This window comes from Macaca thibetana, chromosome X, assembly GCF_024542745.1.
Source record: "Macaca thibetana thibetana isolate TM-01 chromosome X, ASM2454274v1, whole genome shotgun sequence".
Classification (NCBI taxonomy): domain Eukaryota; kingdom Metazoa; phylum Chordata; class Mammalia; order Primates; family Cercopithecidae; genus Macaca; species Macaca thibetana.
The window spans coordinates 125,743,304-125,755,340 of record NC_065598.1 but is presented as its reverse complement, the minus strand read 5'-3'; the positions used below and the strand labels follow the sequence as shown (position 1 = coordinate 125,755,340).

Below are 12,037 nucleotides of genomic sequence, written 5' to 3'. Positions count from 1 at the left end.
AATATTATGACATCTTGATTCCCTTGAGTGGCTCTTTGATCCATCCTGCTTGTCTAATAGCATCATCTCTCTCAAGCCATCTGGGAGCCTTGTATTACAAAAGCCTGCAAAAGCCCCTGTCAGTTCTCTTGCCTGCATCACGGTGATGCAAGCTGTGGCGTCACTTGACGTCTGCAATAGGAGGGACTGTGGCCCGTGCCTCGGGCTTCAGTGCATTGTTCACAAACAATGATAGATTGTTAATTTTCAAAGAATATGAAGAGAAAGTCAAAATAACACCTGCACTGCCATAATATATTGCTTCATAAGCAGTAAATACCACGCAAAAGATAAAGCCTTGAGCCCCAGGCTTAATGCAGACCCCAAATGTGATTTATTCTGCTGTTTCCTTTCCCTTAGAGAACAGAAAACAATGTTATTCCTTGGTAGGACACCCAACCCTGCCCCGGGTCATAATCTTTCACAACAAATACTTCTTGAGTGCCTACTGTATGTGAGGTCCTATGTGATATGCCAGAAATGAGGTTTTCTTCCACATTTTGTGCAAGCATTTTCTAAACTTCCTTTCTCTTTCCTTTGTCACGGTGTGCCTACTGCTATTTCCAGGACTATTCTCAAACAGCAACCTATCAGCATTCCATGGTACCTGGACTCCCCACGACAAAGATCATTTCTTTGATGCGAAGCATAGAAGTAACTGTGCTAAAAGCGTTAATAGGTTCTTGAGATGGAGTCAGGGAGGAGGGTTTGATCAGATTAGTCTTAGTTGCACAATAGCATAAGAGAGTAGGGTAGGGCATAAACTACAGAAGTTGGAGTTGCCTATACATGTGATAGATGGAAAAGGATTGTGGAAGAAACCAGGAGTATAAGGTGTTCTCCAGTAAGAACACATAAAAATTGCTACAGTAGAACAGGATTTCTCAACCTCAGCACTATTGACATTTTAGGCCAGATAATTGGTTCTTGTAGGGGGTTGCCCCATACGTTATAGGATGTTTAGCAGCGCCCCTGGCCTCTACTAGATGTCAGTAGCAACTACCTGCTGCCAGGTATGACAATCAAAAATGTCTCCAGATACTGCCAAATGTCCCCTGTGGGGCAAACTTAGCACTGCAATAGAGGACATTGAGAGCACCCATCTGTATAATGATGAGCTCTAGAGCCCTCATCTCAAATATTACATAATTTGATGAATCCCCTAGTTTAGTAGGGCATAGTGGTCAAGAGCATGAATTGTGGAGCCAGACTACCTGAGTTTGAATCTCAGCTCTACTGCAAGCTAGCTATATAACTATGGATAACTTGCTTAACTTCTCCGTTCCTGTTACCTCATCAGTAAAATGGGGATAATGAAAGGACCTACTTCACAGGATTGTTGTGAGTTTTAAATTAATATACATAAAGTGCCTAGAACAGTGTGAGGTGCATAGTAAGCATTATATAACTGTTAACTCTTATTAGTCTTATTATAATTGCTATCATTAAAACTATTAAGAAAACCAAATGCCATATGTACTCACTCATAAGTGGGAGTTGAACAATGAGAACACATGGACACAGGGAGGGGGACATCACACACCAGGGCCTGTCAGGGGGTCGGGGGCTAGGAGAGGGATAACATTAGGAGAAATACCTAATGTAGATGACAGGTTGATGGGTGCAGCAAACCACCATGGCACGTGTATACCTATGTAACAAACCTGCATGTTTTGTACATGTATCCCAGAACTTAAAGTATTAAAAATAAAACTATTATTCATCATTTATCTGAGTCCTAGTGCATTCTGAAGGCCTGATGTCCCATGTCCCACCCACCTTTAGACCACTATTTATTTATTTCTCTCTCTCTCTCTTTCTCTCTCTCTCTTTCTTTCTTTCCTTCTTTCTTCCTTCCTTCCTCCCTCCCTTCCTCCCTCCCTCCCTTCCTCCCTTCCTCCCTCCCTCCCTTCCTCCCTTCCTTCCTTCCTTCCTTCCTTCCTTCCTTTCTTTCTTTCTTTCCTTTTTTCGAGACAGTCTCACTCTGTCACCCAGGCTGGAGTGCAGTGGTGTGATCTCGGCTCACTGCAACTTCCATCTCCTGGATTCAAGTGATTCTCGTGCCTCAGCCTCCTGAGTAGCTGGGACTATCGGCATGTGCCACCACGCCCAACTAATTTTTATATTTTTAGTAGACATGGGGTTTTACCATGTTGACCCAGCTGGTCTTGAACTCCTGACCTCAAATGATCCACCTACCTCCCAAAGTGCTGGGATTTACAGGCATGAGCTACCGCGCCCAGCTGAGACTACTATCTTCTTCCTGTAGAAATGGCTAGAGAGCCAAGTTGACAGTTCAGGACTACACAATGCAAAGAGATTTTAGATGGCTGTGGGTCTATGAAATAGGCTATGGAGGAAAGCCACACTTTGTACAGTAGCTGAGGTCTTGTAGAGTTTTCTTATTTAAAAACACAGTTATTGGCACCTACTTTGAGCTAGTCACAGTAAAGAATACAAAAAGTAAATGAGGTTTATGTCCCATGGCCTCAAGGAATTAACAAATATGACTGCTACATGGACTTTTATTTTAGTAATTTAATTACCTTAAATTCTCTAAGAAATTTGAGTTCCTTCTCATAAGTGAAGAATTTCTCAGTGATGCTATCTTCCCATCCCCAGATTTATCTTCCTTGAAGTTTATATGTCTGTAATTGTGAATTTTTTATATTATCAGCATGTAAGGATTATAATACTTCAAATTGTCACCATTTTATCTTCCTTTCTTTTTCCATTTGAAATTTTTGTTTAACACTCAGACCTCAAAAGAAACCCTCCAAAAGAGATTTTATCGTAGTACAATGATAGAGTAGTATCCTGTTCTGAATAGTTTGACATCTGCTTCTGGAAAGAATATCTGTGGAGGACTCTTTTGTATACTCTTATATTTCCTCATGTATTTGTTTAAAATAGCTTGTTGAACATCTTTTCTATGTCAGACACTGTGTCTAGGCACTAGGAATAACAGGGAGGAATAAGCTTTCTGGGGAGAGACAGACATGGAAAAATACCCAAAAAATATAATGTAGTAAGGGCTATGATAGCAATGTCTTCAGTGAGCTAGGAGAACACAAAATAAATGTACTCTTTGGAAGAGAGTTTAGTGTGATGAATTACATTGTGAGGATTGGCATCAGAGCTGACTGGGCTTATATTCCTGCTGTACCACTTATTAGCTGTGCAATGTTGAGCTGATCACTTAAACTTTCTGTGCCTCAGTTTCATTATTCATTATTCATTATTATTGCATGAACAATTATTCATTATTCATACAATGTATTCTAGTAATTCATGTATATGCTTGGTTCTCTCAGTAGACTTTGAGCCCTTCAAGGTCTGTGACCACTTCCTCATCATTTACCATGTTAACTATTCGCCTCACACCTAATTAACTCATGCCTGTAAATCCCAGCACTTGGGGAGGCAGGTGGATCATTTGAGGTCAGGAGTTCAAGCCCAGCTGGGTCAACATGGTAAAACCCCATGTCTACTAAAAATATAAAAATTAGCCGGGCGTAGTGGCACATGCCTATAGTCCCAGCTACTCAGGAGGCTGAGGCACGAGAATCACTTAAACCCAGGAGACGGAAGTTGCAGTGAGCCAGGATCACACCACTGCAGTAACTATTACCATGTTATTATGGCCATTTACTGAGTGCTAAATATGAGCCAGAAGACATGCTAAATTTTTTACCCACATTATCTAATCTTCAACAAACCTATAAGGTGGATGCTTTCATTTTCCTAATTTAATAGCTTGCCATTTTTTTCATCAAACACAGTTATTTCCTCGTAACACTTATTACAATGCATAATTATTTTATAATTATTTGTATTTTAATATCTGTCTATTGCATTAGAGTATAAGTTCTACAAGAGCAAGGATGAGGTCTCTTTTTATTATTATTATTATTATTATTATACTTTAAGTTCTAGGGTACATGTGCATAACGTGCAGGTTTGTTACATATGTATACTTGTGCCATGTTGCTGTGCTGCACCCATCAACTCGTCAGCACCCATCAACTCGTCATTTACATCAGGTATAACTCCCAATGCAATCCCTCCCCCCTCCCCCCTCCCCCTCCCCCCTCCCCATGATAGGCCCCAGTGTGTGATGTTCCCCTTCCCGAGTCCAAGTGATCTCATTGTTCAGTTCCCACCTATGAGTGAGAACATGCGGTGTTTGGTTTTCTGTTCTTGTGATAGTTTGCTAAGAATGATGGTTTCCAGCTGCATCCATGTCCCTACAAAAGGGATGAGGTCTCTTTGACTCACTCTAATATCCTCAACATCTACGATACTGCCTGACACATAGAAAATGTTCAGTGACTGTATGGTAAATATGAAAGGAAGACCAGAAGGCAGGCAGGCAAGAGGAGAAGAAAGAAAGTGAATGAGCACATTACGGTTGCTAAGTAGTAGAGTTAGACTCTAGTCCAGAGCCATCTGACTCCCAGACCAATGCTCTTGATGATTAGACAGGATTGCTTCCTGTGGTTAACAGGCTTTCAGTAGATGTTTGTTGACAAAACTGTCTCCTCAACTTTGCACAATAATGTGTAACAAAATAACAGTAAGCATAAAAACCAATGGATATACACTTGGACATAATAAAGAGAATTGTAGGAGAGTAAATAATCAGTGAAGGAGAGTTTTTGTCTTAATGAAAGAATATAGTTGAAGAGATGGCACCAACATACTGTTGTCCTTGTTTCAGAGGAAATTGTGTGTGTATGTGTGTGTGTGTGTGTGTGTAGTCTTCAAAATCAAATAACTTTGACAGTGATTGACAAGTTAATCAGCAATGTATCAACAAGACAAAAATAAACAAATGGCAGAGATTTGATAGTTATAAAATGATACCAAGTTGAAGTAGGTGATCACTTCCAAATCTTGTATTCTTTTGGTGCCAATGGAGCTTATTCCAAAGTGCCATATCTTCAACCAAATTACCTAGAAGGCACTTACTTACAACCCACTCTACAATCTCTGACCTCTTGAGAACTTGTCACACAGCAGAATAGGAGAACCAGCATGGCAGGACATGTTCTTCAGACTTGGGGTAGATATTTTGAAGACCACTTGACAGCCAGTAGCACTCACCTTCTGAATATTCTTGGCTGCTACCAGGGATTGTAGGATTCAGGGGAAAATTACTAGATGTCCATTTCTAGTCTGAAAAGTGGATCCAGAACTTAACTTTTCCACCACTAAGTGATAATTCTAAACAGATGCTTAGCACAACATGTTTTGTTACTGTGGACCTTGAATCCAGATTGCTGCCAGAGGTGATCATCTGGGATTTCCCTTTTAAAACAAAATTTTGCAAGCTTTTCTGTATGATTATGCCAATATGGGGAAAAGTTCATAGCTAATGAGATCAAACTGAGTTACTGGTTGGGCATAGATCCCTGGTTGTAACTAAGCAAATTTCTACAAGTATTCAGCTGTCCTAGAGAAAGAATTGGTGTAGCAATAATGCCATCTATTTAAGACAATTTGTCATTCTGAAAAGGTATGCAAATAATCAATGAGTGTCATTGTATAGATTACTTATTGTGCCCAAAATCAATGTAAATTAATTTTCTTTATTAATTTAAATATTTCTTGAATACCTACTTTATACTAGACACTAAACTAAGAAATAAGGAAAGAAAATGCCTCAAACCCAGTCCCTGACCTAAAAGAGGCAGGCAGGCCAGCAGAAGGGAGACAGGTACACAATATCAATAATCCAAAGCAGTCATTTAAATGGTAAATGCTTGGTGCTTCTTGCTTCTTGGAATATTCTTTTTATTATTATTATTATTATTATTATTATACTTTAAGTTTAGGGTACATGTGCACAACGTGCAGGTTTGTTACATATATATACATGTGCCATGTTGGTGTGCTGCACCCATTAACTCATCATTTACATTAGGTATATCTCCTAATGCTATCCCTTCCCTCTACCCCCTCCCCACAATAGGACCCAGTGTGTGATGCTCCCCTTCCTGTGTCCAAGTGATCTCATTGTTCAATTCCCACCTATGAGTAAGAACATGCGGTATTTGGTTTTCTGTTCTTGCGATAGTTTGCTGAGAATGATGGTTTCCAGCTGCATCCATGTCCCTACAAAGGACACAAACTCATCCTTTTTTATGGCTGCATAGTATTCCATGGTGTATATGTGCCACATTTTCTTAATCCAATCTGTCACTGATGGACATTTGGGTTGATTCCAAGTCTTTGCTATTGTGAATAGTGCTGCAATAAACATACATGTGCATGTGTCTTTATAGCAGCATGATTTATAATCCTTTGGGTATATCCCCAGTAATGGGATGGCTGGATCAAATGGTATTTCTAGTTCTAGATCCTTGAGGAATCGCCACACTGTTTTCCACAATGGTTGAACTACTTTACAGTCCCACCAACAGTGTAAAAGTGTTCCTATTTCCCCACATCCTCTCCAGCACCTGTTGTTTCCTGATTTTTTAATGATTGCCATTCTAACTGGTGTGAGATGGTATCTCATTGTGGTTTTGATTTGCATTTCTCTGATGGCGAGTGATGATGAGCATTTTTTCATGTGTCTGTTGGCTGTATGAATGTCTTCTTTTGAGAAGTGTCTGTTCATATCCTTTGCCCACTTTTTGATGGGGTTGTTTTTTTCTTGTAAATTTGATTGAGTTCTTTATAGGTTTTGGATACTAGCCCTTTGTCAGATGAATAGATTGCAAAAATTTTCTCCCATTCTGTAGGTTGCCTATTCACTCTGATGGTAGTTTCTTTTGCTGTGCAGAAGCTCTTTAGTTTAATTAGATCCCATTTGTCAATTTTGGCTTTTGTTGCCATTGCTTTTGGTGTTTTAGACATGAAGTCCTTGCCCATGCCTATGTCCTGAATGGTATTCCCTAGGTTTTCTTCTAGGGTTTTATATGGTTTTAGGTCTAACATTTAAGTCTCTAATCCATCTTGAATTAATTTTCGTATAAGGAGTAAGGAAAGGATCCAGTTTCAGCTTTCTACTTATGGCTAGCCAATTTTCCCAGCACCATTTGTTAAATAGGGAATCCTTTCCCCATTTCTTGTTTTTGTCAGGTTTGTCAAAGATCAGATGGCTGTAGATGTGTGGTATTATTTCTGAGCGCTCCGTTCTGTTCCATTGGTCTATATCTCTGTTTTGGTACCAGTTACTGGAATGCTCTTTTTACCCCAGTTTTCCATTCACTACCTGGAAGAAAATCCTGTCCCTCCTTAAAGACTCATTTCAAATGATTCTTTCCCAGTGAAGGCTTCCATGACATTCCTCCTTCACCCCACAACCAGAAACACATATACCCAAACCCATTCCAGCAGCTTTAATTACTCCTCTGTGTTCCCAGAGCACTCCACTCTTGGTTTAATTACAGTACTTATTATAATAATTTATATTGGATTGTTTATATGTCTGTCCCTCTCACTATATTTTGAATTCTTCCAGAGCAGTAAATGAGTTTTGTTCATCTCTGTATTCCTAGTTACTAGCAAAACAGCAGGGCATATAGTAAGACTCAAAAAAGTTTACTTTGCAGGGAATGAGTGAGAGAATGAGCAAACGTGAAAATCAAATTCTAGATAAAATGCTATGAGAACACATCAGAAGAAGTAATTAATTCCAATGAGGTGATTTTGTTATAGGACTTTTTCCTTAGTTCAGCTAAGAGCCAGGTCCTTGTCACACAGCCGTGAGAGATTAGGCTTGCAGACACTTTGAAGGGTGAGAAAAATGGAATTTATTGGGGGAAAAGGGGTAAAAAAGGGAAACAGGGACCCTCTGCAAGGCCAAATCCCTGCTGGTGTGCTTCCCACCTGGTAGATTGAATCCCAGGTTCCACCCAGGAAGAGGAGGGGCCAGGCTCCTTCCCACTGCAAACACATGAACTTCCAAGGCTCCACCCCAGGGTGCAGGTCAGTGGGAGGCTCTGCCAGGGAGTCCTTCCCACCTGGCCATTTCAGTTTCACAAACAAGGTAGCATTTGAGATGGCCCTTCAAAAATGAGTGGGATTTTTTTTTTAATTTATTTATTATTATTATACTTTAAGTTGTAGGGTACATGTGCATAACGTGCAGGTTTGTTACATATGTATACTTGTGCCATGTTGGTGTGCTGCACCCATCAACTCATCATTTACATCAGGTATAACTCCCAATGCAATCCCTCCCCCCTCCCCCCTCCCCATGATAGGCCCCTGTGTGTGATGTTCCCCTTCCTGAGTCCAAGTGATCTTATTGTTCAGTTCCCACCTATGAGTGAGAACATGCGGTGTTTGGTTTTCTGTTCTTGTGATAGTTTGCTAAGAATGATGGTTTCCAGCTGCATCCATGTCCCTACAAAGGACGCAAACTCATCCTTTTTGATGGCTGCATATTGGGATTTTGACAGGTGGAGATGGGTGTTAGGGGAGGGAAGGGCAATAAGAAGGACATTTAAAGCAAAATTTCCTAAGTATTTAAGAACCACATTCATTGAGGCAAAACAATGCTGTTAATTACACATGTTCCTTATCTGTTCCTGTAAACAAGCATAGCAGGAACTCTACTTGCTAACATTTTAACAAGCATTGTGAATTACTATACGTTTTGAAAATAACAATACTGTATTTTCCCTCAAAATTGTAATTGAGATCATTGTCTTCCCCCAAACACTTATCCCGCCCCTAATTAGTCCAGAGTTTGGCTAGGTTGATACATTATAAATTCTCATTCTTTGACCTCAAAATCCTTTACTGAGAAGTGTTCCTGTTTGTTTGTTTGTTTGTTTGTTCGTTCGTTTTAATATTTGTCAGGACTGCAGAACCAATGAGTAGCCAAACTGTTGCAAGGAATTATTTTTGGCATTGGGTCCCAGTCCTTCTAAACTTACCAGTTTCTTCTGGGAGTGATTCTCCAGCAACCAGAGAAAATCAGGGTGTAGACTCAATAATCTCTAAAGATATCTTTCAGCTATAACATTTTCTAAAATATCCCCTAACTGGGGGCTTGGAAGTCCAAGTAGACTAATTATCACTATGTAAACTCTCAACCCAAAGGATATTCAGCATCCCATGTTTGTTTTCTTGATAATATTTGCAAGGAGGCTATTTCTAGCCTTTGGATATGCCTTTGTGAGAGAACACTGAAAGCTGGCTATGACGACTAAAGTTCCTACACATGGAGAAATCACTAGCTCTGAAATGTGACTTCTGACTGTAATTAATGAACACTTAGTGCCATCAATCACTGTATATGTGTGAAGAGGGGATTAAGGGGGAGGAGGCAAAGGCAGCACAGAAAAATGACAAAAACTAATATTTCAGAAATAATGTTTTTAAACATTTACATTTGCTTGTTCTGACCAATCAGTGACCAAAAGAGCACATGTATAAGTAACCCTGGCAAGGGTCAGCCCTGATGTTGCCTTGGACTTTAGCAAGCTACTGATAGAACAGAGTTGCCTTCATGGGTTGTAATTGGCAGAAGTGTGTACTGGGAGGTAGGAAAAAAGCCATAGAAATATTTTTTCTACAGCTATCAGTAGTCAGAGGAAAATTTCCCAAAACAAAAGTCCGTTTGTGCTCAGATGACTCATGACTATATCTTTCCCAACACTGTGTACATGTACGTGCTTATAAAACCCATTTCAATGTCTTTGCTTATATCATTCCTGCTCCTGGGATGTCTGGCCCCTTTACTTTACCTATCTAATAACTACTCATCACTCATGACATGCTCTATATAAATCTGGTCCGTTCTGTTCAGTCCTATTTTCTCCATGAAATATTTCCTGCTTAGGCCACAGTAGCTCTGCATACCGTAAACTACAGGAACATTTCTGATCTATACCATTTGAGTCTTTCATTGTTTCCTAGTTGTTTAACTGAAGACAGTAAAGCATAGTGGCTAAAAATTATACATTCTGTATGACCTTGGACAATATATTTGACCTTTCAAAACTTCTCTTAAATGTCTCTAAAACTTCTATTAAGTGGAGATATAAATTGTCCCTACCTCATAGGGCTATTCTGAAAGTTAAATGAGAATGATGCATGCCAAGTGATTTACCTGGTATACAGTAAGTGTTCAACAGAGGTAGTAGTGGGTGGAGGTAGTGATAATGGTAATAATTATCACCATCATCATCAGTATCTTCAATTTTATTGTACAACCTTTGAGGGCAGGGACTGTGTCTCTAGTCTGCTTTTTCTCATTGTTCCCCTAACCCCCAAAATTGTCATTCAGCTAATTTGATGTCTGCTGATTATGTGTCCAGCTCTATTCAATAGTACTGCCTCAAAGATATGAAATTACATCAGGAGTATAATTCTCATCTTTTATTGCCAACTACAGAAGCCCTAGGATGTTTTTCCTTGCTTTACATGCATAAGTAGTTTGGATAGAAGCTGCTGAAGTAATCATATGCTAGTGGACTATGAGAAGAATAGGAAACTCCTTAATCATTCCAAGCTCCTCTGTTGAGTATGCTTGAAAAAAAGAGAGAGAGAGAGAGAGAGAGAGAGAGAGAAGGAAGAAAGGGAGAGAAGGAAGCAAACACTTATACTAAAATGCCATCTGGTAAATTGCTTTCAAATTCCATGACTTCCTGCCAGTTCAAGCTGTATTGTTTTAACCCTTGTAAGAAAGCTGGCATTGAGGCCTGATTCACCACTTGTCCATTTCTCCAGCCATTTCCCTAAAGAGTTTGCCAGAATTTATGTTTATAAGTAAACTAGATGCTAGAGCCTTAACACAACAAATTATTTTGCTTGTCATTTCTTTTCAGCCGATAACAGTAGAACTCTGAATGTGGATTCCACTGCAATGACACTACCTATGTCTGATCCAACTGCATGGGCCACAGCAATGAATAATCTTGGAATGGCACCGCTGGGAATTGCCGGACAACCAATTTTACCTGGTATGTTATTTTTAATCACCTCGCAAGTGCTTATTTTTATTGACCATGTGGTAATAAATATAGCAGTATGACACAACTTATTTTGAAGTTGACATTTACCAGATTCTGCCTAGAGTGTGCATTTTTGTAATATGAGCTTTATAGTCTGGGTAGCCGGTAGTTACTAGTATACTCTGTTTTGCACTTTGGACATGCTGGGGGTATATCCAATGCAGGCTAGGGTCATTGAAGCTTTAAACAGCTCTTTGAAATACAAGGCAAGAGGATTTTGGCGAGGAATTACAAAGCTTGTGTAATTTTATAGATTTCATAGAGGAGGCAAATAAACATGGAGACAGAAAGAGAACTGACGTAGATATCTCCAAAATCTTAGATTCCTAGAGGAGAGAAAGGAGATGGTGGAGGACAGCCCAAAGACTGTTTTTAACATTGAATAACTGTGTGTAAATACACACACACATACATATATACATAAACAAAGTAACCTGTAATAGAACTGACATGGTGGACTAACTCCGCCTCCACTAAAGATAAAATGAGAAGCAGAACATCACAGCACCTGAAGGGTTTTGTTTAGACACAAAGAAGCTTCCTGGACAGTGAGAGCTAATTAATCATTACAATGAATTTTTGAAGACATTTGGGAATTGCCATCTCAGGGAGCCTGAGGCAGCTTTTTAAACAGCCTAAACATTAATCTCCCCAGATTCAATTAATTGTGACTCTACTTAAAAGCACAACAGGACCAGGCCAATCTAGAACCTTGCTACTCAAAGTGTGCCCTGCATAACCTGGGAACCACTTAGAATCCCAGAATCTCAGGCCCCAGCACAGACCTACTGAATCAGAAGCTGCATTTTCGCAAGATCCCCAGGTGCTTCACAGGCACATTAAAGTTGATAAACAGATTTAGAGTAATGCCATTTTGCCTTGCCATTTATTTATATAGTTAGCTACACCCCGCAAAATATTATTTCACAATTCCAGTGCAGATTATAAATCCTTATAAGTTATAACGAGGGTGGGCTATGCTAGACAGCAATACTAATAATGAATTAAGAAATGTTGTTACA

At 39.6% G+C, this 12,037-nt stretch overlaps 1 protein-coding gene across 4 annotated transcripts in view; it reads left to right on the top strand.

Moving 5' to 3' along the window:
* ENOX2 (ecto-NOX disulfide-thiol exchanger 2) overlaps window positions 1-12,037 on the top strand; it is a 296,553-nt gene that overhangs the window by 203,732 nt on the left and 80,784 nt on the right. For all 4 annotated transcript variants that reach the window (XM_050777529.1, XM_050777527.1, XM_050777526.1 and 1 more), the window contains one exon: window positions 10,830-10,964. In XM_050777529.1, coding sequence (XP_050633486.1) covers window positions 10,868-10,964 — 97 coding nt within the window. In that variant the 5' untranslated portion in view covers window positions 10,830-10,867. The remainder of the gene's footprint in view (window positions 1-10,829; window positions 10,965-12,037) is intronic.